General features: G+C 41.8%; 1 protein-coding gene across 3 annotated transcripts; it reads left to right on the forward strand.

The window, feature by feature from the left end:
• On the forward strand, positions 1-27,410 carry IRS2 (insulin receptor substrate 2). 3 transcript variants are annotated; one of them, XM_079323246.1, is made up of 2 exons: positions 1-4,023; positions 5,245-5,931. In XM_079323246.1, the coding sequence occupies exons 1-2, from the start codon at positions 519-521 to the stop codon at positions 5,268-5,270; spliced, it is 3,531 nt and encodes a 1,176-aa protein (XP_079179372.1). In that variant the 5' UTR covers positions 1-518; the 3' UTR covers positions 5,271-5,931. The 3 variants fall into 3 exon arrangements, with proteins under 3 accessions (XP_079179372.1, XP_079179373.1, XP_079179371.1); XM_079323247.1 differs by lacking the exon at positions 5,245-5,931 and adding an exon at positions 24,967-27,410 and having other exon boundaries at positions 3-4,023; XM_079323245.1 differs by lacking the exon at positions 5,245-5,931 and adding an exon at positions 5,961-8,882 and having other exon boundaries at positions 398-4,023.
• Positions 27,411-27,820: the final 410 nt, after the last annotated feature.

Genomic DNA, 27,820 nt, shown 5'->3' on the forward strand with positions numbered 1-27,820 from the left:
GCCCCGCCGGCCCATTGAGGGCCGCGGCCGTCCTTCGCGCTGCCCGGGGGCCAATGCGGGGCGGTGCCGGCGGCGGCGGGCCCGCCCCGTCTCGGTGTGTGAGCGCCTCGGTGAGGCGGCGGTCACGTGTTGTTTTGCTCTTTAGTTGGGGCACTCGGTGCGCGATGTGTTACTTACGGCGAAACTCCCGCCGGCGCCGGCAGAAGCAGCAGCAGTCGGAGAACCTCAGCAGCGTCGCCGGTACTCGAGCCGGGGAGGACGCCGGGCGGCCGCCGGCAGCACCCGCTGCCTAGGGGTGACAGCGGAGGATCCTGCTGCGGCTCCGGGCACCGCGCTCTTCTACGAAGGAATAACTTTATTTTACCTGCTTCCCTTCATCCTCCCTTTTTTATTCTTCTTTTTTTTTTTTTTTTTTTCTTTTTTTTTTTTTTTCCCCGCGGCGCTCGGGCTCCGGATCCGCTCAGCGTCGGCGACAGCAGCCGGAGGAGCCGGGCGGCGTTCCCGCCGCGGGGCTGGGGATGGCGAGCCCCGCTGTGCTGGGGCTGCTGCCCCCCCTGAGCTCCCCGCCCGGCCCCAACCTGAACAACAACAACAACAACAACCAGGGCGTCAGGAAGTGCGGGTACCTGCGCAAGCAGAAACACGGCCACAAGCGCTTCTTCGTGCTGCGCGGCCCGGGCGGCGGCGGGGAGGAGGCGGGGGGCGCCCGGCTGGAGTACTACGAGAGCGAGAAGAAATGGAGGAACAAGTCCGGGGCGCCCAAGCGGGTGATCGCCCTGGACTCCTGCCTCAACATCAACAAGCGAGCGGACGCCAAGCACAAGTACCTCATCGCCCTCTACACCAAGGACGAGTACTTCGCTGTGGCGGCCGAGAACGAGCAGGAGCAGGAAGGCTGGTACAGGGCTCTCACCGACCTGCTCAACGAGGGCAAGGCGGCCTGCCAGGGGTCCCCCTACCGCCACCTCGCCTCCCCCTTCTCCGCCTCCTGCGGCGCGGCCGCCGCCTCCCTGGCCGCCGCCGGCGAAGACCTTAACTACGGGTTGATCGCTCCGGCCACCGCTGCCTACCGAGAGGTCTGGCAGGTGACGCTGAAGCCCAAGGGCTTGGGGCAGAGTAAAAACCTCACCGGCGTCCACCGGCTCTGCCTCTCGGCCCGCACCATTGGGTTCGTGCGCCTCAACTGCGAGCTGCCCTCGGTTACGCTGCAGCTGATGAACATCCGCCGCTGCGGCCACTCCGACAGCTTCTTCTTCATCGAGGTGGGGCGCTCGGCCGCCACCGGCCCCGGCGAGCTCTGGATGCAGGCGGACGACTCGGTGGTGGCCCAGAACATTCATGAGACCATCCTGGAGGCCATGAAGGCGCTGAAGGAGCTGTCCGAGTTCCGGCCCCGCAGCAAGAGCCAGTCCTCCTCCTCCTCTTCCTCCGGGGGGGCCGGCGGGCCCGGCGGCAGCGGTGCCTCCGCCACCCACCCCATCACCGTTCCCGGTCGCCGGCACCATCACCTGGTCAACCTGCCTCCCAGCCAGACCGGCCTGCTCCGCCGCTCCCGCACCGACAGCCTGGCCGCCGGCGCCGGCAGCAAGTGCACGCCGTGCCGGGTGAGAACGGCCAGCGAGGGCGACGGCTGCCGGGTGGGCTCCGCGGCCGGCAGCCCCATGAGCCCGGGCCCCGTGCGGACACCCCTGAGCCGCTCGCACACGCTCAGCGGCGGCGGAGGACGGCAGGCGGGGAAGCTGCTCCCGGTGCTGGCCGGCGGCGGCGGGCTGCAGAGCAGCCGTTCCATGTCCATGCCCGCCTCCCACTCGCCCCCCTCCGCCACCAGCCCCATCAGCCTCTCCTCCAGCAGCGGCCTCGGCTCCGAGCCTGCCCACCCGCATCACCCGCAGCGCCCGTCCAGCGGCAGCGCCTCCGTGTCCGGCTCCCCCAGTGACGCCGGCTTTATGTCCTTCGACGAGTACGGCTCCAGCCCAGGCGGTGACCTCCGGCCCTTCTCCTCCTCGTCCACTGCCAGCAACCGCAGCAACACCCCCGAGTCGGTGGCGGAAACCCCCCCAGTGCGGGACCCGGGAGGCGGCACCGATCTCTACGGATACATGGCGATGGAGCGGCCCCCGAGTGGCCGCCTCTGCTACCGGCCCTGTCCCGACTCTGGCAGCGACAGGTGCCATCGGAAGCGGACCTACTCCCTGACCACGCCGTGCCGGCAGCGGCCCGCCGCGCCGCAGGTTTCCTCCGCCTCCCTCGACGAGTACACGCTGATGCGCGCCACCTTCGCCGGCAGCGCCGGCCGCCTCTTCTCCTCTTGCCAAGCCGGCGCTTCCCCCAAAGTGACCTACACCCCCTACCCCGAGGACTACGGGGACATCGAGATCGGCTCTCACCGCAGCTCCGGCAGCAGCAGCACCAATCTGGGCCCGCCAGCGGTAGGGGGAGGAGGAGGAGATGATGACGGCTACATGCCCATGACCCCCGGCGTGGCTGCGTCCTTGGGGCAGGGAAGCCGGGGCAGCGATGATTACATGCCCATGAGCCCCACCAGCGTGTCTGCCCCCAAGCAGATCCTGCAGCCCCGGGCAGGGGTGGGTAGCGGGTCCCCGGGAAACGGGAGCAGCTACAAGACCAGCTCGCCTGGGGAGAGCTCCCCTGACGATAGCGGGTACATGCGGATGTGGTGCGGCTCCAAGTTGTCTGTGGAGAGCTCAGATGGAAGGCTGAGTAACGGCGACTATATCAATATGTCACCTCGGGACCCCCAGAATGGTCCCCAAGCTCCTTCCCTCACCCCCCCAGACTTCTTTTTCGCCCCTTCAGGGCATGGGTCCAGTGAGCCCCCAAAGCCCAGCTGCTATTCCTACAGCTCCCTACCCCGCTCATATAAGAGCCAGGGCTTGGCAAAGGACAGCGACCAGTATGTGTTCATGAACTCCCCGGGGAGGACGATCCCGGAGGAGGCGGTGTGTGGAGCGAGCCAGTTGCCTGCGGGCACCTTCGCCCCCTCCAGCCACTCGGTGCCTTCGCCGCTGCGGCACAGCCGGACCGAGAGCTTCCTCAGCCAGCGGTGCCAGCGGGTGGCCCGGCCCAGCCGCCTCTCCTTGGAGACCCTGCGGACGGTGCTGCCCTGCATGAACGAGCACCCTCTGCCGCCGGAGCCCAAGAGCCCCGGTGAATACATCAACATCGACTTCGGGGATGCTGCCGTCTATTCTCCCCCCTCGCTGCCTGCTGACAGCCCAGCCTCCTCCCTGGGCTCAGGCACGGGGCAGAGGCGCTCCCCTCTCTCTGACTACATGAACATTGACTTTGGGTCACAGTCACCCTCCCAGTCAGGCACGGTCTCAGTTGGCTCCTTGGAAGCTCTCTCTCCAGGTTCTTCCTCCAGCACCAGCCAGCCCAATGGGCGCTACCTGAAGGCGGCTGTGGAGGTGGCTTGTTCGTCCAGCCCGTCAGATGGTGGCGATTACACCGAGATGACCTTTGGCATGGCCACTACCCCACCTCAACCCATCGTTCAGAAACCAGAAAGTGCCCGGGTCACCAGCCCCACGTCTGGCCTGAAGAGGCTCACCCTCTCTGGGGTGGAGGCTTTCATTCTCTCCAGCCCTCCCCCAGACCCCAATCGGGGGGCCAAAGTAATCCGGGCAGATCCCCAGGGGCGGAGGAGGCACAGCTCAGAAACTTTCTCCTCCACCACCACTGTGACCCCAGTGTCCCCCTCCTTCGCACACAACCCCAAACGACACAACTCGGCCTCGGTGGAGAACGTGTCCCTCAGGAAAAGCGAAGGCCTGGAGGAGGAGCAGGGTAGCAGTCCCATGTGCCGGGAGACCTCGGCTGGCTTCCAGAATGGCCTCAACTACATCGCCATTGATGTGGTGGATGGGTCCCTGGCAAACTGTGACAAATCCAGGTTGAAAGCTAGGCACCTCCTGAATGGGGGCATCAATGGAGTAGAGATGAGCACCTATGCCAGCATAGACTTTCTGTCTCACAACCTGAAAGAAACCAGTGCTGTGAAAGGTGAGTAGCTGTCTGACAGTTCCTGCTGTGCCTGTTTGTGTTTACCATCACAAGGTTGTGTGTTGTTGTGTTGAGCACTATTGCTGTTGGCTTTCTTAAAGATCACTTTTATCCCTTTTTACATGTCTTGTAATAAGCAGTCCTGGAGGAACTTGGTGGCTCTTTGTATGAGGAAAAAGGTTTAATTTTGGAATATTTTTTCATGTTTCAATACTACTGTGCCACTATTATGTATTTATACTTATCCCATGAGAAGCTGCTGTTTACACAGTTTCTATGTTTGGGCTGTATTCAGAGTTTTCTTAAGTAAGATTTTGAAAAAATGTTTAGGAAATGTGACCTAAATAGTTTGTTAATGCCACTTCTAAATACTATTTAAAAATATGAAATGATTCAGTTAGAAACAGGATTGTTTGACTGAGGACATCTGATTACAGAAACTTGTCTCTCTAGCTGAGAAGGTCTGTAATATCGAATTGAGGAGAATAAATTTAATATCATGGTTTTGAAATACGTTATGTCTTGCAGAAGTTTAGCGCCTAGTCATAGTGAGCATGGAATGTGAATTTAAAGAATGGAAATTTTTTCCAGAAGTCACTGTATGCTTGAGCTGTTGTATCCCATATTTCACTTAAGGGCCCAGCCTGTGTTGGTGTGTAACAGTGTTACAGTTGATGGCTTATGGATTGCAAATGTTGGGTGTCAAACTGAAGAAATCTGGAATTTAGTGTGAGAGAATTTCAATTTTCAGTATATAGCTATTACTTTAATTAGATGCTGGTTATTAGGTGCTGAGAAAAGAAGGAAAGAAACAAATTCCCTTCCTTCCCCGGAATAGTACTCCACCTTCTCTCAGTGAGTGAGGATTTGTACACAACTGGAGCTGGTTGAGGAGGGCACAGACCAACCAGTCTTTCGAGGAAAAGTTAATGAGATACTTCTAAGGATTCTTCTGGATTTATGCAAGACATGGTAGTGAAACCCCTATGCATAGATAGCTTTAATTTGTGCTTATGGCTTTAGCTGGGTGAAATAACAAGCCGTGTAGTATTTGCTTGGAGAATAGGTGTATTGTATTGCTTCTCTGTTCGCAGTCCATCGATAACAAGTGAGCAGCAGAAGCTTGTAAGAAGAACCTTGTAAACTTGCAGGTTTTTTTTTCTTTGTGTTTCCTTAGTAGCTAGTTGATTTTGAAGAAGAAAATATTTTCTCTTTTGATAGGAAGTACAGGAAGATGGAAAAGATGAGAGATCCACCGTTTGCAGAGCAAGCTTTGAACCTAATTAAGACGAGAGGATTGTTGAATGCAATGTCAGAGTTTGAAAAGATGAAGGCTTATTCTGAATGACTGGAAGGGTTGAGGGCAGAGCCTTGTTTGTCTCTTGCTTTTAGTTTTGCTGGGGTCGCTTTCAGGATCCTTGTGGCTTGCCCGAGCCCGCTGCGGATGCTGCAGCCCCCGCTCCCCTTGCCCGGCCTTGGGATGGATGGCGGTCCCGGGCGCCAGCAGAACATCACGCCCCTTTGCTTTGCAAACGGATTTTTCGCAGAAACGAGGAGCTTGTCTTGAGCCACCTACAGCCCCGATTGCAGCTGAAGCCCGGTGTTGGGAAAGAGCTGTTTCCACAGCATTCCCCAAACTGCTGACCCTGGGGGGGGCGGGGGGCGGGCACCGGCTGCCGGGAAAACCCGGCGCGGATGGCGGCACGCGGGAATGGGAGCGGCGGGCGGGAGATAAGGAGGGGGGAAACGACCGCCGTCCTTCCCATCCTGTAAACAAAAGGATAATGCAGGGAACCCAGCCGTGTTAATGTGGTGCACAGCGGAGAGGGCTCGGTGCTGCTGCTGCTGCTGCCTGTGTTTGTCCAAGGACGGTTATAGGCTTGCCTTATTTTAATATTTAATCTGCATGTGTGTTTGTTTTTCCTTTTTCCCGTAAGCTTCTAAACGCAGATCACATGGAGGAGTGGTGCGGGGAGGCTCGTTGGGATTGACCCTATCTGTAGGAGGTGGGCTGTCTTCTCCAGCACCTTGCTTCCATGAGAAGGGTGCCAGCCTGTAGGGTGCACTCAGAGGTACGGGATGCAGGGATGGAGGGATGGATGGAGCCAGAGTCAGGTCAAGGTAGTAAGGAAGAACCTCAGCCCAGCAGCATCCTCAGCCAGCAGTGGGTTGGGTACCAAAAACGGGACATCAGGTTAATTGCACTTGTGGCAGCCAAATTGGGAAAGTCACAGCGTGGGAAAGGAGAAATACATCATAAACGACTTCATTGCCTTAAGTTTAATCAAATAATAAACTTTTGCAAGTTTCCTAGTTTCCCTTTTGCTTTTCATTGGAATTTCACACTGAAGTTTGTTTATGGAAGGTCTTCTGCCAGTACGTAAAAAGGTCACCCAGAATTTTGCTAATGTATTTGAGTTTCAAACATTGTGATTTGGGAGGCTACTAAGAATTTCATGTTTTACTGAGAAACATACTCTGTTTAAAGAAAACTGTATTTTGCACATAGACAAGATTATTTCAACAGCAGTAATTTGGGTATATTTAAGAAAATCTAATTCTGAAAAAAAAATTGCTGCTTTGCAGGAGAGAGCTTATATAATCAGCATTGTTTATTTAGTTTGCACTCTTTTCAAACTTTGTTTTTAACTACATTAGAAAAGTGAGAAGTTTTACTTCAAGAGTGGTTTCTAGTAATTTAAAAATGGAAATTGACTTCTGTTTAATGTTTAGAACAGGAGACTCTGAGATACAGAATATACAAACAAGCTCCTTGTTTGGTCACTTTCTCAGAAAATTAATATTTTGATTTGTGCAACATACATGTAAAAAAAGCCTATTGAGTTTTTCTTTAAGGATTTTGATTTGTGCAAAATGCATGTAAAAATCAGTTTGAGTTCTTCCTTATGTCTGTAGCAGTAGTTGTATTTTCATGTGGATAAATGTTTTAAGGAAAATGATTTGTATAATTTAAAAGTGGCTGGCTTTCACATGTAACTTGCTATCAGTAACTTGCCTCTGTTGTAGGGAGTGCTTTTGGAAATCTGTCCATATTATCCTGTCATGGCAAGAGCCCAGTGCATCCACAGCTGTTGTCAAAACAGAGCAGTTAAAAGGTTGCTTGAAGTTATCACTTCATTTACTTTTATTGTTTTCTAAAAATGTGCAAATGTTTAGGAGTTGAAGAAACAATTGCCTTCATCTGATATGTAAATAAAATAATGCTGTTATTGGTGGGTTAAAACTTGTTACTTGCTGATAACTAACCTTTGTTCTTAAATTATGACTACTCTTTGGCTTAGAAACATATGGACTGTGTATGAATTTCATTATTTATGGAGATGTTTATATTCATTTTTCTGTGAATTATTTATTATGGTATATTTATGACAGATTACACTCAGCAACGATGTGACTTTTTTATGATGAATTTTAGTTCTGAAGTCAAAGTTGAAGTCAAATAGGGGTTTTGTTTCTGTCTCAGTGGGGTTAAGATTTTGTGTGTAATCCTGGAATTCTTAATTAAATTTAGTCGGTGTATAGTAGGGAATTTTCCTTAATATAAAACACCAGAGTGGGTTATCTTTAATTCTGTTCTCTTTTCCATTCACAGAGTGCTCTGTAGCTTTAACTTGTAAATGTTTTTAGTAGTTGGTCTAGTTTTCTAAGACTGAGCAGGTACTACATGTAATAATGCAAAAAGCCTTGAGGATTCTTTCCCTCCTGTGTCAGTTTCTTTTGCCTTGATTTGTTTGAAAAAGTCATCATCTGTAATGCATCTACTGTAGTAATAAGATGATTTTTGATAATAATGATCTTCATCTTGCACTCACCTTGTCAATTAGCTTTTAGTTTTGTGAGGGTTTTATGGTTGCATCTAAACAATAAAACAGCCTACCTTAATAAAAGTCTTCCTCTGTCTTTCTAATGGCATTTTAGATTGTAGAAGACATAATAAACTTTATTTCCTTTTTCTTTGGGATTGCTTTACCCAATGAGTTATATTACTAAGTTGTTTTTTTGACGTACTCTTCATATGTCAACAGCCAAAAAGTTTTGGTTCTCAGAGTGACATGAGAATGTTTTTAACAAAATTAATGCTGATTTTAAAATGACTTCTTAAAAGAATTGAAAGAACTATATGCCATGTTAGAAATGTGTACATCTTTTCAAGTCTTTTTAAAAAATAAACTCATTGTAGTAGTTTCTCTTACTGTCCAATTTTGTTAGAGCACCAAACTAACTGCAGAAGGAAGTGAGCTATTTTTAGTAACTTACATAGCTTGAATTTTTACCTCACACATAGAATTAAAAATTTGAAGTTTTTTATTAAACACCTCAAAATTCACTTACTGTCTTTCAAAAGGCACTTTGCAGGTATCCAAAACAAAATGGTTAGATCTAAACCTAGAAGTGCCAATTGTGAAACACAGAAATTAAACTGAAATTATCTAGGATTAAATGAAACTTTTAATATTTTAAATTATGTTGATTATGTGGGTGTCAGCTTGTTACAGAATATCATGACATTTATTAGACTTTTTTTTTTGCTTTATACTTTAAATTATGTTTAGCTATCCTGCTCATAGAAAGAATGTCTTGGTTACTTTGAGTCATTTAAGATAAATTGTTATAGACCAAATTGAATGGTGGGTTTGTTTTAAAATGAACCAGTACAGTCATTGCTCAAGGCAGAGGAAATGCTTAGGTTGATGATTGCTTCTGATTACTTGATTTCTTTCAAGATAGCTACAGAGACTAATGTTCATTTGTAAGTAAGAAGAATAAAGGAGTATTTGAACAGAAAGAATATTAGGGCATGTTTTACATAGTAGATTTTTTGTTTTGTTTTGTTTTGTTTTGTTTTTTTAAAGGAGAGGCTAGCATGAAGTGGTTTAGAAGCTGAAACACAGCAAGCATCCACTGAAAAATGTAACCAGTTACTGTATGTAATTTAACTTCCCTCTCTATTCAGCAGTTAAATGGCAGCATAGGTACATCCAGATATTTTCTGTCTATTCCTCTAAAAGCATCATTAATATGTTTCTTTTTAAAGTAATAAACATCTAAAAAAGTGTTATATCTGTTGCTTTTTTCTTCTAATTTTGTTGAAATATAATATCCTTTTTATATTAGTTGTCTGTATGTTTGTTTTCTTTTTCTTTGTCCATGTTCATTATGTTAGTCATGGTATAGCAAATTTTGTGGAAGTTTGAAGTTGATAAACTATGTGTAATAGCAGTTTAAAGTGTATATGTTGATTGATTTGTTAAATTGGGATGTGTAATTATTAGAGTTTCACAACTCTGGGGTTTTTTGTGGTTTCTTACAATGTTTGCTTAGAAGTGATCTGTGTATGCATGGAAATCAGTATTATCCCTTGAGTTTTTAGAAGATGGTGTAGTGACCTCTGAAGTTCAGTTATGTTTTCTTTGTGTCTCTTGTCTGGCATGTAGTTATTTTTAAAGTTCTGTGCATATGTATGTAGGGGGTCAAGTGTGTCAGCTTTGGCAAACCAAGTTCAGCTCAATAGTCCCCTTGTTGCTGATTGTTGAAAACTCTGGCTCTTTGGCAGCGGAGTTTTCAAAGGAAAACTAGTTTTGTTGTTGTTTTGGGTTTTTTTACACTTGTGTTTGTGTCAACTGCCTTTAGCTATCTAGCATGTGGGCTTCTTGGATTAGTCAGTGTGCCAGGGCTCTGGAGAACCAGCAGCAATAAACAGAAACAGCAAATGTGACTGCTCCCATTGTCTTTTAAATGCAAGGTACAAAGTACTGTGCATTTTCCCCTGCATCTCTGTCAGCTTTGCAGGGAGCCAGGATTACTGGTTTAGATTGCATTTGCAGTTTCCACACTAACACAGGTAGAATGAATTCCCCCTCAGTTGCAGGGTTGTTTTGTAGTTGACACAAGCTTTTAAGACTTGGGTATTACAAGTCTGATGCAAACCACAGAAAAATCAATCCAAAGATTGATTATGTCTTTATAGAGGGTCCCCTAAAAGTATTTATTGGTGTGTTAAAGTGCTAAAACATCTAGTAACATTTGAGGCTGGCTCAAAGACAGCAGTAGTTAGTAATCTCTGTGCAGCCACTTAAACAGTAATGAGCAACTTTCCTGAAGAATAGGTGAGTTATTTCCTTATTTCCATGGAGTTATGCTATTACTTGGTAGCTGAGGTGACAAATTGGATACTAAACTGGGACTGTTCAGAAAAGATTTTCAGCCTGATGATGAGAAATCCTTTTAGAAATTAATTTAAAAGACCAAGGACAATACTTGGAGTTCTGTTCCTATTTTCGCTTTAAAAAACACTTCAAAATGTTGACAATTTTTTTTAAATCAGTGATGATGACCTCAAATTGTATATAGCTGTATCAAAAATAATAAGTTTAAAAAATTAAGTTCTTGCTCACAGTGCAGGGCAAACACACTCAGCAAAGAAGCCTGTTACAAGTGAACAGTGGAGGGATACTTTCTGTAATAAACATCTTTTATGGTAGGGTGGCTTTTTTTGTTTGTTTTCAAATTTAGAATTGCCCATCTCAGTTAAATAAAAGTTATTTCAGAGTGTGTTTTTAATCTCAGTAAATCAATCACAAAAATAGTTAGGAAAAACAGCCCAGGCCACAAACTAAGCCCCCACCTCTGATGGTAACATCTACACTGCAGAGGAGTAATGTAATAGCTTTATTGCATAGATTAGGAATGATTCAGTGTTTTGTTTACATTATTTGTCAATCTCTTCAGCATCCTAGAGGAGAACACTTCCTTCCTGGCAGATGGCAGCCCCAGGGCCATGCACCTGCCATTGCAAGCACTACACAGTAGTAATCTATCCCAGCATCGCTGTTGACAAGAGGCTAATGATTGGAGACTGTCTGCCTGACAGCCTAAACAAAATAGGAACATATTTGTCCTTCAGCAAGGGTCTGAGAGATCTTAGGTAGGACAGTCAGGACAGCATGCTGAAAAATCATAACGGGACTAAGTTTAGACCTGTTTGGTAGTGTTTGTAGTATGAGCCACTTGTAAGGTAACGATGCTTCAGGAAGCAAGGCGTGTCTCAGAGCAGGGATTCTGTTTCTCTGGCAGAGCAGGAGCTGGCATGTGTGAATAGCTGTGTTGGTGGGGAGGCTTGCTGGCTGTGCCGCTGCCCTCTGCAGCACGCTCTGCCCTCGCTGCCAGCACGCGCTGGTAATGGGGCCAGGAGCGCTGGTACAAAGTCAGAATGTCTCTCTGATTGTTTGAGTGGTGTTTGCATAGTGCATTCCTATTCCAATAATTTGATTTGTAATTTTATGTGTGTTCGTTATGACATTAGACCACAGCCTCTATTTCATTTTTTGTTCGTTTCTCTTACGTGTGTGTGCGCGTTGGCTTTTCTTCTTTGAAACTAGTGTGGGCGATGTTTCTAGGGGACACTACCCAAGGCAAGGGTATCTTTGAACTAGGCCAGGATGTTCTTTGCTAAATTTAAAAACTACCCAAATATTACCCAGAGTTTGTAGGGTATTAAGCAGGATTACATGACGCACGGATTAGACATTGTTGAGCAGCTTGTTTTTGTTTGAAGGGGTCAGAAATGGAGGCACTGGGGCTGTAGTGTGATGCCAAAACAGCAAACTTGCTGATAATCAGAAACAGCAGAAGTTTCTTAGAAACAGTAGAGCACTTTGGAGAATTTTCCAAGCTTTCTCCAAGTGATGCTTTAGTAGAATTTGTTTGATATGTGCTATGATGATAAATGTGAGGTATAAAACTCACTGTTCTATTGAGTTTCAATTTCCAAATCTGTTTCGCGGGTACTTTAGAGTAGGCTAAGAACACCACTGTAAGTGCAACTTGAGGCAGAGGACTTTGATTTTCTTCAAAGACAAATCAATAAATCATTCCAGTAACAGTGGGAAAATCACATCAATGAAATAAGATCTAAGCTGGTTTAGATTTGTCTCTTACATAGTGTCCTCTGAGGCAGTATATTATTTTAAAAAAGTGTTTATGACTGTCATGATGTCTACCTCATTAAACTGAGTGACATTGTCAAGGTAAGGTAGGGAATTGGAATTATGAAGACTTTCTATTTTGGGTTGATTTGTTGGTGTTTTGGGGTTGGTTTGTTTGGTTTTTTGTTTTGTTTTTTTTTTTTTTTTTTTTTTGTTTGGTTGGTTTTTTTGGTGATTTGTTTGTTTGGTTTGGTTTTGCTTTGAATCTAGGCTTTTTCTCACCTGAAGACACAATATTGTTTGAGCAAGACATAGGACAGTCTTTTGGGACTGGGTTAGCCTTAACTCTTGTAGAAGGCAATAGCGTTGAATAGTTGCTTAAGAACAAGAAAACAGTGTTTTGGGTTTACTCTGCCTTTACTGATGGAGATAATTTTGGCTATAAAAATTTACTTGTAATAACCGGTAATGTTACATTATTTAAAAGAATAAGAGTAAAATTGACAAATAGATGCAAACCTCAGCAGTTTTCTAGCCAATGCAAAACTTTTGCATCACCAAATTGACTGCTTCAGATACTGTGATCTCTCCATGCTTGAATTACTGAGAAGTTAGGGAGTGAATTTCTTAGTTCCTCTAGTAGTGATTTTTTCAAAAACTTCAGTGAGTTGTTTTTAGTTTACTTCAAAAGGCAGACCAAAATCAAGTGATGTGTCTAACCAAAATTTTCACTTACACCTAAAAAAGACTTCTTATAATGGAATAATGAGATTTGGAACTGGAAGGTAGAGGTAAAGTTCTGAAAGTCATTTGCACTCAGTTGTGCTGTAACATCATTCATTTTTGCATCATAAACATTTGGTAAAATTTTAGGAGGTTAGACCCTGCATCTTCTACAACAGCTTTCATTCCTGAGCAATTAGTTCTGCCAAAATCGGTGAAATATAACTATAATACCTAAATAACTATACACAAATACAAATATATATATATCTAAACAATATAAATATTTATCTATATAAATTATATAATGATACTGTCTCTAACATAACAAAAAAAAGTTACACTTGTTGCTTTTTTTTTTTTTTTTTGGATACCTACAGAAAAGTGACTTACTATATGATTCTGTTTTAATATTCAAATATCAAATGAAAATTCAGTATAATATGAGCTTTTAACTTTAACCTTGAATGATGTATTTTCATATAAATGGTACATTGTGTGGGCTCTAAATAAATAAATTAATGATGCTTGGACATGGAATGTTAGCCAGTAGGATGATTTCCAGATACAAATGCACTGATGTATTTCAGCAAAGTTAGTGGTTTCTAGTTTAGGTCCTCCCTTCTCCCACACTACTCCTTTCTCACTGTTAATGTGAATATTCAGGGCTCAGTAAACTGAAAGGTTTGTAAGATATGGTAACATGAGATAGTATATCTGTTATTAAACAAAAAGATCAGAACTTGATAGTAGTGAAATATTATTGATTTTCAATAGAAGTCAGGCTCAGCCCTCAGGAAGTAAATTGATGGACATTTATTTTAGTACATGTACACTTGACTGTGTGAGGAAGTTGAAACAGCAGCTTACATCTTGCAGCTTGAGTGAGCACAGTGGAACTGGTGTGCCTGAATGCAGAGAGAGCAGGACTGTGCTGTGAATGAGCTGTGTAGGATGTTGGGATGCCAGGCTGCTCTTTGATGGAGTCATTGTGGGGTCATTTAGAGTCTTCTGAGTCTTGAAATTATTCCTTGAGTCTGCTTCATCAGTCACGAGCATGGCAAGCTTTAACTTGCCATACCGGCCATGTGGATGCTATGTTGTCATATTAAGAGAAAATGCTGCAATATTTTCTATTCCTCTCACTTCTCAGTAGACATTTTCAATTTTCTGTGTTCTCATAGATTGGCTGTTGTCACTTTTACAGGGTGGTAGCATTTCAACTATAGTGTTTTAAAAACACATACGGGGAGTTATTTCCATGATATTTTGTGTCAAGTAGATTTGGGCTGATATTCCACTTACTTTGATAAAGTATTCTACTCTGCTGAAAAATAGCAATGATTTAGTGCAGCTTATGCTGCTAACTTAAGCACTATCCTTAATAAGGCATAGGAGAAACAGAATGAAGGTTTTATACTAATAAAAAGAGAAAAGGTGCTGAAACTTTAGAACATGTTCATAGGAAATACTGAGTTATTTTAAGAGGGGTACATAGGAGGGAAGTTTAAAATCTCCACCCCTACTGGAATGAAGTGTATGCATCCCCTCGTTAGTCAGGTGTCTTAACCCCTTTATAAGGCACTCATTTGAGGGATTTTCCAGTTTGTTTTCTATGGATTACCTGAGCAACTGACACTTCAAAACAGTGGACAAAGAAGTCTTTTATTGAATCTGTATGTTCAATTTTATTGCAGTATTAATTTTATTTTTTTACCGTGTAAACCCATTGTTTTATTGGGCTGTGAAGTGTCTTTATCTTATTCATTCATATAGCTGTGTTGTGTGTGTGTATACCTGAGTAAGATGTTAATTTTGATTCTGTAGTTAAAAATTTCAGGATGTGTCAGAATATATGAACTCATTATTTGCATCAGATACACATTATTTTCATACACCAGGTAAGAATTAGCCTTATTTGTGCTTGATACATAAAAGCCTGTTGTCTCATATTTGGCAATTGTAAATTCTGTGATTTAGTTTAGGAAGAACGTTGAAAATAAGTGGTAGAGGATATAGTATACAGTGACTGTGACTGTAATGGCTGGAATTAACAGCCTTAGCTTGTCTTTTAAGTTTGAAATTCTGTTTCTTCATTGAATCATGTGCTACTGGAGGTTTTTTCCTAGTAGATGTATTTTTATTGGTGTATATGGTGGCATTATTCTTTCACTTCCCTGTTTCTGGAACTTCTAATTTGAAAAAGATTTCCAAGATTTTTTGTAGCAGTGATGAGATATTAATAGGGAAGCTCAGAACCATTTTTCATCTTTGTCCTGGATTGTCTTAGGTCCTTTTTTTGGCCATTTGTAACTGCATAATATCTTTCTGGAATAGTAATAATTAATTGCTTCAATTAATTTTTAAAGGTATTATAGCTAAAAATAACTACTGGAAATAAGGATGTCTAGTACAGTCCACAGACTCTTTTATAATGTAATTTGAAAAGCTTTGATACAGAGAAACCAGTTATTTACAGCCTGTTCGTGCTGGGTTTATTGCATACATCTTTTGTGGACATGGTTATATGATTTTGTCAAAGACTTATTCCTGGTCTATAGGAAAGTGTGGTCTCTTGTCACAAATGTAAATTGAATCTGAATTTTTTTTAATGATGGTTGTTGGATAGGTTGAGGTATCAGAATGAAAGACACTCAAAATTGCTGTATCTTTTATTAGTGCCTCAGGTTGCTTGGTTGCTTGATTTTTTTTTTCTTTGTAAACAAGCAGCTTGTGTTTACTGTAGAAATGTTTTGGTAGGATTGTTTAGCCTAGATGGGATGGGATTATTTGCAAGCTGAGGGAGGATATTACAAAGAAGGCAATTTATCTGTGTTTTTCTTAATGGGTTTTGTGAAATTCAGCTGTGCTGGGATCCTGTTTTGGTCTGATGGACAGGACTCTAATTAAAAGGGAGAGGCTATAGGTTAACCACAGGACATGAGAATCTTAAGGGACCTTCATGTATTTGTCATGAGTGAAGCTTTAATGTCTTCTGTGTTGCAGATTGCAACTCAAGTGTCTCCAGCATGTCCTGAGGGTCTGTGTTCCTGGTTTAGATTTCTAGGTATATGGTGGTTCCCTTTCATCTAGTCAAAGCTGTTGCACTTTATGCAGAACTGTAATAATAACTGTGTAATCCCTACATTTGCACCTTAGGAGCCTACCAAAGATTCCTCTTCAAAGAAGGATCTGTCTTCTGTAAGCAGTCATTAAAAGGATGCAGATGCCTTTTAAGTATTGAAGAGGCTGGTCAAAGCCAGACTTGAAGATTGGCACAAAACCACCTCCCTTGACCATAGAGGGAGCCTATATGCTTGGCATAAATGGAACATCTAACTTACAGACATCTGCAGCCTGTGAGATCAACTTTGCTGTGCAGAGTCTTATTTTAAGGGAAAAGGCTTGAAATAAGACTGGTATTTGTATGTGGATCAGCTGCCATTGTTATGTATTTCTGCTTGACCTGGACTGTGCATTAGTTAGTTGATGATATATTGTACTTGTTCAGTAAATGTGAAATTAAAAGGGATTTGTGTTCTCCCTAGCTGTGCAGCTTCTGCACCGTTGGCTGAACACTTTTCAGTATTATTTCCTGGTCAATCCCAATATGTGACTTATGCAACAGTATCAGGGCCTTGGCACTTGCAAACAAAGTTGGGCTTTTAAAGGTGCAGATGCCTCAGGGAAATACTGGCATTCTGCAGAGCATTTTTTCATGGCAGTGCCTGTGATCTTTCTATTCTTCTCGAACAGCATCATAGCTTTATAGATGCTACTGCATTGTTTCCTACAGGAAGTCATAGTTCCTTAATAAGATGTCCTGGGGTGTTCACCTATTTGAGATCTCTTTAAAGCTGTTTAGGACCTGGGATGCTGGCAATAGTAGAAAATGCATGCAGGTTTTGATGTGCTGGAAAATTTCCCTGAAATTTAGGGGAATTCTCTGCTAAGGATTGTGGGATTAGAGCCAAACTCTAAAGTGTTCTATCTTAAGTCATTTTATAGAAACAGTCATGGCAGCATAATACAATTTCAGAAAGCTGATAGTGTCAGTTGTATAGCTGTGTGGTCAGATATGTGACTATAAGTAAAATGTATTTTTTTTTTAATGCTATATTGGTACTGGTGAGCCTTTTTTAGAAAAATAAGTGTAATTGGTTGCTTATAAATATATTTGCTGCTAGCAAATATGGGGAGCCATAAAATGAAACAAAGACACCAGTGTAAGAGCGCTTGGGAGAGGAGGAAAAAAGTAGTGAAACAGTAGAGTCCACCTCCATCTCTGTAAATATTTACTGAGAGCTCTTACAATTACGGAAGAAAGTGCATCTTGCATGGAGCTAGTAATGTTGCAAGTAATTGACACTAATTTTTTTGATCTTTTTAAAGAAATATTTTTGAAGCTTTAAGAAAAGTGCTCTGAAAGCACACTGCTCTGAGAACTTGCTATGTTTCATACTTTAAACAGGTTAGGTCTGCTGGGGGGATTGTGTTTGAGTGGCTGTTTTCTAAGAGACTTGGTTTCTGTAGAGTGATAAGTATTAAGGCTGAAAAAGGTGAAGATGTTAAAACCAACAGGGATGGGAAATCAACCCTGCCGAGTTTGTGATTCTGGTTTTCAGAAAGTATTCTCTGTGCCAAGGGCTGCTAGTCTACAGTACCAAGGAAGTTAAGAAGAGCTTAGCTCATGGTCTTTAACAAGCTGGCTTGTCTTTATAGGTAAAGCAATAGAAAGTAAAGAGAACTTTGGGTTCTCCATTTGCAAAATCCATATCTTGGATTTTGTATGCAGCTGCTTTTACTGTCAGAGAGAGGAAACTGGATTAGGGGAGGGTATAACCTGCTTCAGTGCAGCATTGTATTGCTCAGTTCACTAAATGGTTTCAGGGAGTGGTAATGTATTTTCATCATGGAACATGGTGGAACTTCTTGCCTGGCTTCATCTTTTCCCTGCTTCTGTTACTGACAGATTCACATTGACAAAGGTGAAGCCATGAAAGATTTCTAAAAAAAGCATTGATAAAATTGGAAAATAATCCTTTAAAATCTTTATCCTACTTCAGGTTGCTCAAGAGTTTGAAGTGAGGATGTGGCAAGAAGAGAAAGTGTAGGGAAAAAATTGCTTTCCTGTGCATGCCAAGTTGTTCCTCTTATGCCTCCCTGCTTTCTTTTTCTCTCCTCTGTATCTTTTCTGCAAGAAAATGCATTTCTCTGGGCATATCTCCTAACCTGGAAGTCCAAAAACTATAGTAGCCAGCTAACATTTACTGTGTGACCCATCCAGTATGTTCAGGTGGGTGAGATGCCTAAGTTAGTGTCTATCATGCCAGGGGTCTTTGTCTCTTGGTAAGCTGTGTGAAGGTCAGTTTACAAAACAGGAGGGTGTTTGATGGTGTAAGCTGAGGAGAACCTTGTGTTTTAAAACACGGTGCTCTCTGGAAAATAGATGGCTTCTTCTAGGATGCTCTTGTAAATCTGAAGCCTCTTTTGATACTAGGTGCCTGAGCCATTTGGCAGTGATGGAGGCAGGGATTAGGCTTTGAAAGAGTGCCTGGATGTAGTGTTTCTGTTCCCCTCACCACAATATTTATGAGGCAAGAGCACTTACCTGTGACTGACCAATGTTCAGTACCTTTCTGGCTGAAACAATATCTCAATCATCTTTACCCCCATCACCTTATGGGGTGTCTTAACCATATATTGTTTGGTTGAGTGCTCTTGTTCTTTCTTACTGCAACTGTTTTCGTGGAATATTTAGATATCCAATGTAATGAAAAGAGAGACTGAACATGACTTCCCACAATTTGCATGAGTCCTTAGCCCTGTTTCTATGAATATTTAAATTTTTAATGTGAATATTTATTCAGTTTAACCAGTGGAAAAGATTGCTTTTTATACCAAGTGAGAGAGGGGAAAAAACATGCTTCTAAGCTCTTTGAGAACACTCTAATATTGTGTTTTCAGGCATGTGTTTTCAGCCTAGTGGTTCATGAGCAGTTCTTAAACTTTTGAATGGCAGTCAAGCTCTCACTTGTATATCTGAACCAGAAGTCTGATTGTAGTTTTTTTCCACCTCACTGGAAATAGGACAACTAACTTTGATGGCATTTCAGTTGGCAGTTGTGAGAGAATATCTAGCTCTGCTTCACAAGAACTCTTCTTCCTTGTAAAAACTTGTTGACCTTGTTAATGACTACTGATATAAATTAGAACAGGCGTAAATATGCCTATGACATCCTAGCTGAGCAAACTTCCCAGCAGCTGTAAAGGTGTATAAAAGTATATCGTCTCTGTTCCTAAAATGAATACCAAGTTGTATACCTCACAAAGTTTGACATCTTTCAGAACTCTTACTCATCAGAACCCAGTATAAAATAGGGCAGAAAAATTGTTGCTTAAAAGCCACTGTTTCTTTCTCTCCACTCTGAGGAGTTGGAATGGCTGGCTTCTGGCCTCTCATGGGGTGAGCAGATCAGAAATACAGAGGTGCACACAGAGTTTGGTAGAATTTAGCTGAGTATTGCTTAGTATGTGCTTTTGGGGCAGGCATGCTGATTCAGTTGTTGTGTCTCCAGAGATGGGGTTGGTAGGTACTTCAGTGTGTTAGTCACTGATCCCTTCCACCCTTGCTTTTTATCGCTTGGAAGGTGAGCATGTTGTTTTGCAAAAATCCTGTCTCTTAAGAAACTTCCAGCCTCACTTTGTGTGCAAAGTGGTATTGCAGGAGTTCCCACATTGCTGGCAGGCTGCACCTGGGAAAAGCTGTGCTCTCTCCTTGGTGTAGTGAATGCAGCTGTAAATTCAAGCCAACAGCTGCACTGAGGCCGTGTTTGTGGTGTTGGATCTTGAATCTGCACTGACATGGGAATAGTGTGAGGGCTGTGAGGTGGGAGGCAATTTCACATGTATGATAATGGTCATCAACCAAGAGCAAGACTTCTTGTTCCATGATGGTTAAATGCTGTGTGTGTACTGTGGAGTGCCTCTTTGAGTGCCACAGACAAATCTCTCCAGTGGCAAATTTTCTATGTATCTTCCACATCTGCTTCTGCCTGTGTGTTTGTCCTTCTCACAAGCTCCCAGTGGAAGGGCAGAAGAACTAAACATTTTTATTTTCTATCATTTTGTTTACTCAGAGAAAGCTGCTTGATTTTGTTTCATTTCATGTAATGCTTTTGAATGGTTGTGTACCCAGCTTGCATGGGAAGAGGATAATTGAACATATTTTAGATAGTACTATGTTGAGGGGTTTCTGTCTGTTTTATTCCTAAGCATGGGATTAAATCCCATCTATACGAATTTGTTTAATAGTACACATTGGCTGTAGCTCTGAAATTAAGAGATATAATAGCAGCTGTATTAAATTAATCCTGGGAAAAATGAGCATGTCTAGTTTCTTAATTTTAAATTGGAAGTGCCTGTATTTATTATAATTGATATGGAAAATGTATTTCTGGACCAGCACTATAAATTCATTATAATTACATTTGTAAGTTTAATCCTTTTATTTTCCACATAGTTAGTACTACATAGTGCTACAAAATCTATAAGAACCTTGACAAAATTATATGAAACACGAATTACATCAAATTCTGAAGTCAACTAAGCATAGCCCCATTCTCATCTGTACTTCTGCTATAGACTTAACTGCTGAAACTCCAATGCAAGATCATAGGTAAAATAAGTATTTATCATGTAAATATATGCATCAAATACAAATAATTTTGGGTTTTAGTACCTTTGGTTAAAAGTTGATGCTCATTAGAATCTCTGGGGGATTGGTCCATGACAGCAGACAAACATTTTAACTTCTTGACAGTATGCTTGGGCATACAAACCCAAAAGGCATTTGCAGGTACTGACATGCAACATCTTTTTCCAGATAATCTAGTAGTGTGTTTCCCACTTTAGAAGTTAATCTTTCCCCATAGTCATATTAATGCAGTTCAAAGTGATACTATTCTAACCATTTGACTCAAAAGTAGTGTGAAGCCCATTTTAATCTAGATTACTGTGGATGCAAAATCCCTGCTTTACTGCTATAAAGAAATTTAGTGTTTTTTTTTTAAAATTAGTATTATTTGTAATGAAGAATCTATGTTGACCAGATGCTTGGTTTTTAAAATTCATAAAACAAGAGACATATCTGAACAACATCATGTACTGTTTCTTAGTGGAATAACATATCGAAAGAGCCTTGTTACTTGGTGCAGCGTGTTTCCAATTATGAACAACCATGACTTGTTTAAAAAATAAAAATAATGTAGCTTTTTCATTTCATGGTTTAACTTGTTTTTCTCATCAAATGTGGAAACGTTTTTCTTTGGATGGATATTATTTGTGAGCTTTGTAAACTTTAGAGCATACTACTACATGTTTTCCTGCAAAGTGTTGGTAAAGTGAATGTTTAAGCTCTGTTTGAAACCTGTTCCTCTAAGAGTGTCTGTGCTCAGCTTTATTTGGTAAGAGTAGTCCTGCTAAGTGGAGCATAGGTCCCTGGAATTACTCGAGAAGAGCCATGGCTCGGCAAGTTGTTCTGTTATCCTTACCTATGGTGTTAAGGACAGTATTCATTGTGTTGCTCAGTGATAGTTGGAGCCAGGTCAGGATTTGGTTCCCATTTCCCAGTAGTATCCTGGGTAGCAGTCAGGCTGCATCTGCATTTGGATGCTTGGCCAAGTCTGTGACCTTGTGGTGTGTGCGTGGAGTGAGGAAGCCCTGGGAGGCTGGCTGAGCAACCAGCCCACCTCTGCCGTCAGTGCCTGGTCAGCAGGAGTTTATTGCCACCAGGCCTGTGCTCTTCTGCCCAGCTCAGCCCCCTCTCTGCTGCCCTTCTTGCAGGCACAGGCACTGTGGGCGTGGGGAGGGCGCTGCCAAGGCTCCAGGCTCCATCCTGTGTGGTGCCTTGACCCATCTCCTGCCAAGAGCCCAGCCAGCACCATGCCTGGTGCTGGAGGAAGCCTGAGGGCTGGGAGGGCAGTGTAACCTGCTGCTGGAGGGTGCACTGGCCCTTTCTGGGTGGCCAGCAGCCTCGCCCAGGGCCATACGTCCCCTCTCAGTGTCTGGTGTACCAGACGTGTCTCTCTGAGCGGGATTCAGTTCCTTGCGTTGTGCTGTCTCATGGCCTGGCCTGACGCCCGCAGATGTACGTGCTGTTAACCTCCAGTTTGGTTCCATCAATGGGATTGTTCTTCCAGGAAAAGTTAGTTAGCAGAATCACAGCCTTAATCGATTTGGCAGATGACGTGGGGAGGAGAAACAAAGGGGTGAAGCCAGAGTGATTTGCCTGGAGTCAGGGCAGAAGCCTGCAGCAGAGCTGGGGGTTCTGTGTCCAATGCCTGATGAGCTCTGGCAGTCACTCTGCCACTGGAATAAATTTACTGATCATGAATAATCAGCAACGTGTTTTGCTACAAGCCACATGAATAACTGTTTCTGCCTGTGTGCTTGTTAGCAGATGAGAATTATTTTTAGAAATTAAAAAAGAATTGTATTTGCTGCTTAGTGACTTTGAAAATTAATAGGCAGAGTAGATCTTCTTTAATTGACTAACCATTGTGTTCTCTTCACAGTATATTAGCAAGTCTGTGAGTATTTGGTAGTTTCATAGCAGTTTGTGTGTGTGTTTATTCTCTGATTTATTCCCTGAGAAGCACTGGTAGAATCAGATGACTTAAGTAGTTTGGAAACTCAACAATGATCATGCGTGCTTTTCTTAATAAAGCCGAAAACCAAGAGGAAACTTCAGTATTGACACAGTGCTGGACTTTGTATTTTGATTAGTGCATGCCCATGGGGAATGAGGCTACCAAAGAATATGTTCGTACCCTGTAGGAATTTTGAGTTCCTGGATAAAGACAGTTCATACTGCTGTGACTTGCTGTGTGAGTGGAATGTTGACCTGAGGCTTGAAATAAATAAAAGATGCTGGGGTAAAAATAAATATTATATTGATTTTTTTGTTTGGTTAGTTTTTAGTTTTACTTTGGCATGGAACTTGCAAATTTTTTTTTTCCAAGTAGGCTTCCTCTGAAGCTGACATGGGTCAAGTGATAACAGTAGTTATTTTTCCTTTATGGAATCAAAGCTTATTCAAAACATGATTCAAAGCTTATTGAAGTCAGAGGAAATAGTTTTATTATTGAAGACTATGTTTGGGGTGGTTTTTTTTACTTATTGGTCATCATTATAGACTCATTGGATGATGTGTTTATTGTGTCATGAGGTCTTAGGCTTGTGCCCACACTCCTGTCATCCACCTACAAAACCATGCAAACTCAGTTATGGAAGTACTTTGAAGCATCAGCCACTTCACCTCCTCCAGTTTAATTCTGACTGGACAGTGCCTGCTATACTGTAAGAACAGCATCAGCTAGACTCTTCCCTCATGTCTGTCCTAGGCTGGCATACTTCTGGAACTCTACTTGTTTGTATCTGAAGTTGAGGATTTTAATGTTTTTTAATACTGTATTTGTCTTTCATGCTCATTCTTACATTGGAGAATGGAAATCTCTTTGTCGTGTTGGTTTCTGTTTGAAGGAGGAAAGCAGTAACACAGAGTTAGCAAACACAGAGTTTGAACACTTGTTTGCCTACGTGATGCAGCTGTGCTACTTCCCTGAACAGAAATGGGACAAAGTAGTTTGTTAAGTGCTTCTTCCTCAAATGGAGAGGAACTCCCATCTGAGAGCTGTCCATCCTGCCCCATGCTCACCCGTGCAGCCCTTTGGGATGGTGTTGGCAGATCTGGAGTTCTCCCCAGATGCATCATAGTTCAAGTTCTTAATTTGAAACACCTGTCCAGAACAAACAATGAAAACTCATTTACTGAAGATTGAATGGGTAGATTTGACTTAGTTTCTGATCAGAAGAATGGCAGCAAATAAATGGCATGGGGATGGGGGCAATGAGGCACTTTTGGTCTTGGCAAGCTATCAATTCATCTTAAGATGTGGCATGAAATAAAATCCCAAGTAATATCCTAAGTATTTGATCATATAGTGGATCCAGTTGACTTCAGCATGACTAATACCTTAAGTAATCTTTAACTGTCAGAGATTGAAAGCAATCTAACAAGTCTTACATATATGTAAGATACATCAGCCTTTGTTTTGAGGTAAACTTGAGGGAAAAGGCTTTGTATTGGTTTATCAGAAGCTTGTGTGGATTGAAACTTGCACAGATGAGTACTCGGCTTGCTTTGACATCCATGTTTTGTATCTAATTTATTTTGGTTTTATGGTCCCGAAGGAATTAAAATATATAGAATACCGACTTCTTGTATCAATACAGTCAAAACTATAGACTTTTTTAAGTAACAGTGTTCCCAAAATAACATCAGTTTTCAAGAAAACTTGTGTAATACATCATGTAACTAAAATTTTTCTTTAACTTGTAAACTTGGGGACAACATACAAAAAAGAAAATTATAACTACAAAATTTTTATTTTTTAATGGCCACATTATCAAATAATTTTAATGTGGTGAGTTATTAAATAATAAGGTCCCTTTGTGAGGTAGGCACATACTATCCACTAATTCTTTGCAGTGAAAAAACACTAAAGGAGTGCACTGCTTTCTTTAAAATAGAATGGGTCTCATTGTAATCAGTTTCTATTTTACTGCATAATTCACCTTGACTGTTTAAAGCAGCTTTGTAGTCAGTAATTGGGAGAAAACTCCTTCCTTTTGCATACCTACTCATTTTTTTACTTCTGGTATAATAGTTGTTTAGTAAATCAAAGAACTAAATTAAAAGAAGGATCTTTCTCTACTTTGCTTTTGTTTTTAGTAGAATTCTTCCTTAAAGTCAAGGCAACTTGTTTTTTCTGAATCTTGTTTTTAATGGAAAGCATTTTGTAATATCCAGCTGACAAAAAATAGAGTTCAACTTGTACCTATTTTCTCCAACCCCTTTTCCTTTCCACTGATGCAAACAATTGTGATGGTCACAACTTGAGTGGAGGAGATTTTGTGTCAGGTTTTCCAACCCATTCTGTTCCCTGCAGTTTGCTGACCTGAAGAGCCTTAGCTGAAAGGTTCTGAAAAAGGGAGTGGTGTTAGACTGGGAAATAATCCCTTCATTGCCTTTGCAATACTTAATGGTGTATACAAATACGAAAGCAATTACTGAACAGCTGGGTTTGTTTTCCAACATGAAAACCTATTCTGAATAATCTGTGTTATTTTTTTGTATTGTCTGTATCATGTGTGTGTGTATATATATATAAAATTGCAGCTTTGATTGATTTTCTTTTATTTTTCTTTTCAGAGTGAAGGAATTAGTTTTCTCATCATGACCTCAAGCAACAGAGTACAACATTCAACGAAGCTGCTCGGCATATTTGTTTTCTTTTTTTTTTTAATTTTTGTTTTTGGTAACTGAAGCTGCTTAACGTTTACTTTTTATTGTTGTTAGTGTTGGTCCTAACAGTAGTTTAACTGTTGTGGGCTAAACTGTACAACAAATCTGGGAGGAAGGGAAGGCAATCTACCTAACTCATTACCTGTCCATGGCATCTATGTTATCATTTTGCTGCTGTTTCAACAGGAGTTGGAGATGCTCTTTAAATCATAGGAATTTTTCTGCCGGCCTCTTTAACTAATGGCCAATGCCTTCATTTTCTTTTTCTTCAAGGACAGACTGTATTTATTCTCTGGCATATTAGGGGATTCTGTAACACCTGCTGAAGCAGCAAGATCTGGTATTTACTGGCATAATTTCAAGCCTACGACAGTACTACCTACCTCAGTTCAAAGTAAAGCCGGATTTGCAGTATTGGTGTACGACAGGAACTCCTTTTTCTCTGTGCTGAGTTTCTCAAGAACGGTCGCCAGCCTTACTGAACTTGCAACTTGTACAGCTGCTGCTGCTGCTGGGTTTTGAATCACTAGCTGCAGGGTTTACTTCTCAGACAAAGCCTAAGTAGGGCACTGAAAAGTCTAAAATGGGATGAAACTCTGTGAATCGGACTTGGACAGAGGATTCAGAGTAGTTAAAAAGTATAAAATGTATAACTGAAACAACATAAGTTAAAAACATCAACATGTATTAGGGGTATCTCTGTACCTTTGACACAATTGTTTAATCCTCTCTATGTAGGTGTTTATGTAGGTACTTCAGATTGCAAAAGCCTTTTCTTCTATTTAAAAGCTCACTTTTGTCAGCTAACTGTTCTTAGCTGCATTTCTTGTAACCAAAAATCCACATAAGCATGCTAGGAATGCAGGGATGATAATGGGTATCTGGCAGATTCAAGAGCTAATGTTAACACAGTATTATCTTGCCATCTATAAAGTCCTGATATTTGCCTTTTACCAAGAAAGCACCATTGTAGCTGCAGGCACTATTACAGGGAAGAAGAACCATAGCAGTCACTTGGCCTGAGTTTTTTTCAAGGCTAACTGTGCATCACATTCCCAGTGGCCTGAAAATCTGAGTGGTGTGGCAGCTACTGTCACAAGTCACATAGAGCTGTTGCATCAGGCTAGCAGAATGTCATGTCATGCCACCTTGCTTCTCCTTTGATTGAAGTGTTTGTGTACATTTTGAGGGTACCCCGCCAGTGCCTGCTCTGATAGACATGTAAGTATTACTAAATTATGAGTTATGTGAGGCTCTTTCATTTTCTCTTTTTTTTTTTTTTTTTCTTTAATCATTGTGCTTGGTGAAACCTGTACTTCACTATTGACAATGCATTATCTTCTTTTGGGATTTTTTTTTTTCTGAGGAAGACGAGAGTCAATGTCTTAAAAATACAATGAACGGCAATGCAGTCTTCCTGCTTACATGCTGAATTTTTAGAACTGAGGATTGTATTACAAGACAAAGATGAATGTAAACTAATTCCTTCCCTACTCCATGGTACACTTTATTTTTCAGTGTAATTTTTGGGATCTTAAATCACAGCAATGCATAGGTTAATACAATATTAGATCTAAAATCAATTAAAATAACTGATCTGATAGATTTTTTTTTTTCTTCTTTCTCTAATACTAATGCTAGAAATGGTTCTAAGACATTCTAAAATGCTGCTTGTTCAATCTGGAACTAAAAAACCGGCATACCTTTGACATTTTCTTTCTGACCCCTCCCTGCCCCCCGCCAGCACTGAGTGTGGTACCTGCTGAATTCAGTGTTTTGAATGCCTCTATTTTTTAATATCCCTCTGTATCAATTAAATCATGCCACTAAAACAAATGGCTAAACTGCATACAGTAACTTTAAAAAAGAACCAACAAAAAACAACTTGACAAAATAAGAAAATATTCTCTATCCTGTATATTTCACAAAGGCATATGCAATACTTACATTCTTAATTTAGTTTACAGAATGGAACCAAAATGTATAAATGTTATGTTTGCTAAAACTTCACAATGTATATTGGGTCTTTGTACATTTTGCCTGACTTACCTTAAATTTAAAATATTTTTTGCTATATAACCTTAACAGTTATTAAGCAGTGTTTTCTTTTTGGGTACGTATTGTTTCTGGATATCAAGATGTTAAATATATTTCTTGCTATTGTGATATGACAAGAGACTTAACTTATCTTGCTGTGTCTTCCAATGTACACGCTGTATATAAGGATAAATGTGATGCTGCTGGAGACCAGAATAAATGGAACTAGAGTAGTGTATTGTATTTAGTCTGTATTGATCATGGATGCTCTCCTTAATAGCCATATGCAATAAAATACGTTATTTATGAAAGGAGTAACGTATTCATGTGCCTATTTTCTCTGGGGGTGAAGTGGATTTTTCTGGTTGTTTATGTAAAATCAGTTTATTCTCTTTTGAATGGAAACACACTTTCTGTGAATAAATCTTACTGCACTGCACTTAATTGCTTTTCTTTTAACTCTTGAAACATCATTAAATAATTTTAAATCTTGTTTAAGGATAAAACTGTTGGTTTTATAAAGTAAAGTTTGGGTATTTGAGGAAATAACTAGGAGAAGAAACCATCTTAATTTTTAATTCCAGTTTTAAAAGTGAGTGGAAGACTGTGGGAGTCCTTCTGGCTGCCTGTTTGGCGAGAACAGCCTTTCCCTATAGAAGCTGTATAGTCATTACTCTGGCACAAGGAGAGTGGGAACCTAATGCTATTTGTAGTTGTCTCCTGC

The sequence above is a fragment of the Erithacus rubecula genome (assembly GCF_903797595.1).
Source record: "Erithacus rubecula genome assembly, chromosome: 1".
Taxonomy (NCBI): domain Eukaryota; kingdom Metazoa; phylum Chordata; class Aves; order Passeriformes; family Muscicapidae; genus Erithacus; species Erithacus rubecula.

What these genes read in the sequence shown, in the direction of transcription:
- IRS2 (XM_079323245.1), top strand. Translation starts at nt 519, where the DNA reads ATGGCGAGCCCCGCTGTGCTGGGGCTGCTGCCCCCCCTGAGCTCCCCG. An exon ending in AGAAACCAGTGCTGTGAAAG is followed by an intron (nt 4,024 to 5,960) that starts GTGAGTAGCTGT and finishes TTTTCCCGTAAG; the next exon opens with CTTCTAAACGCAGATCACAT.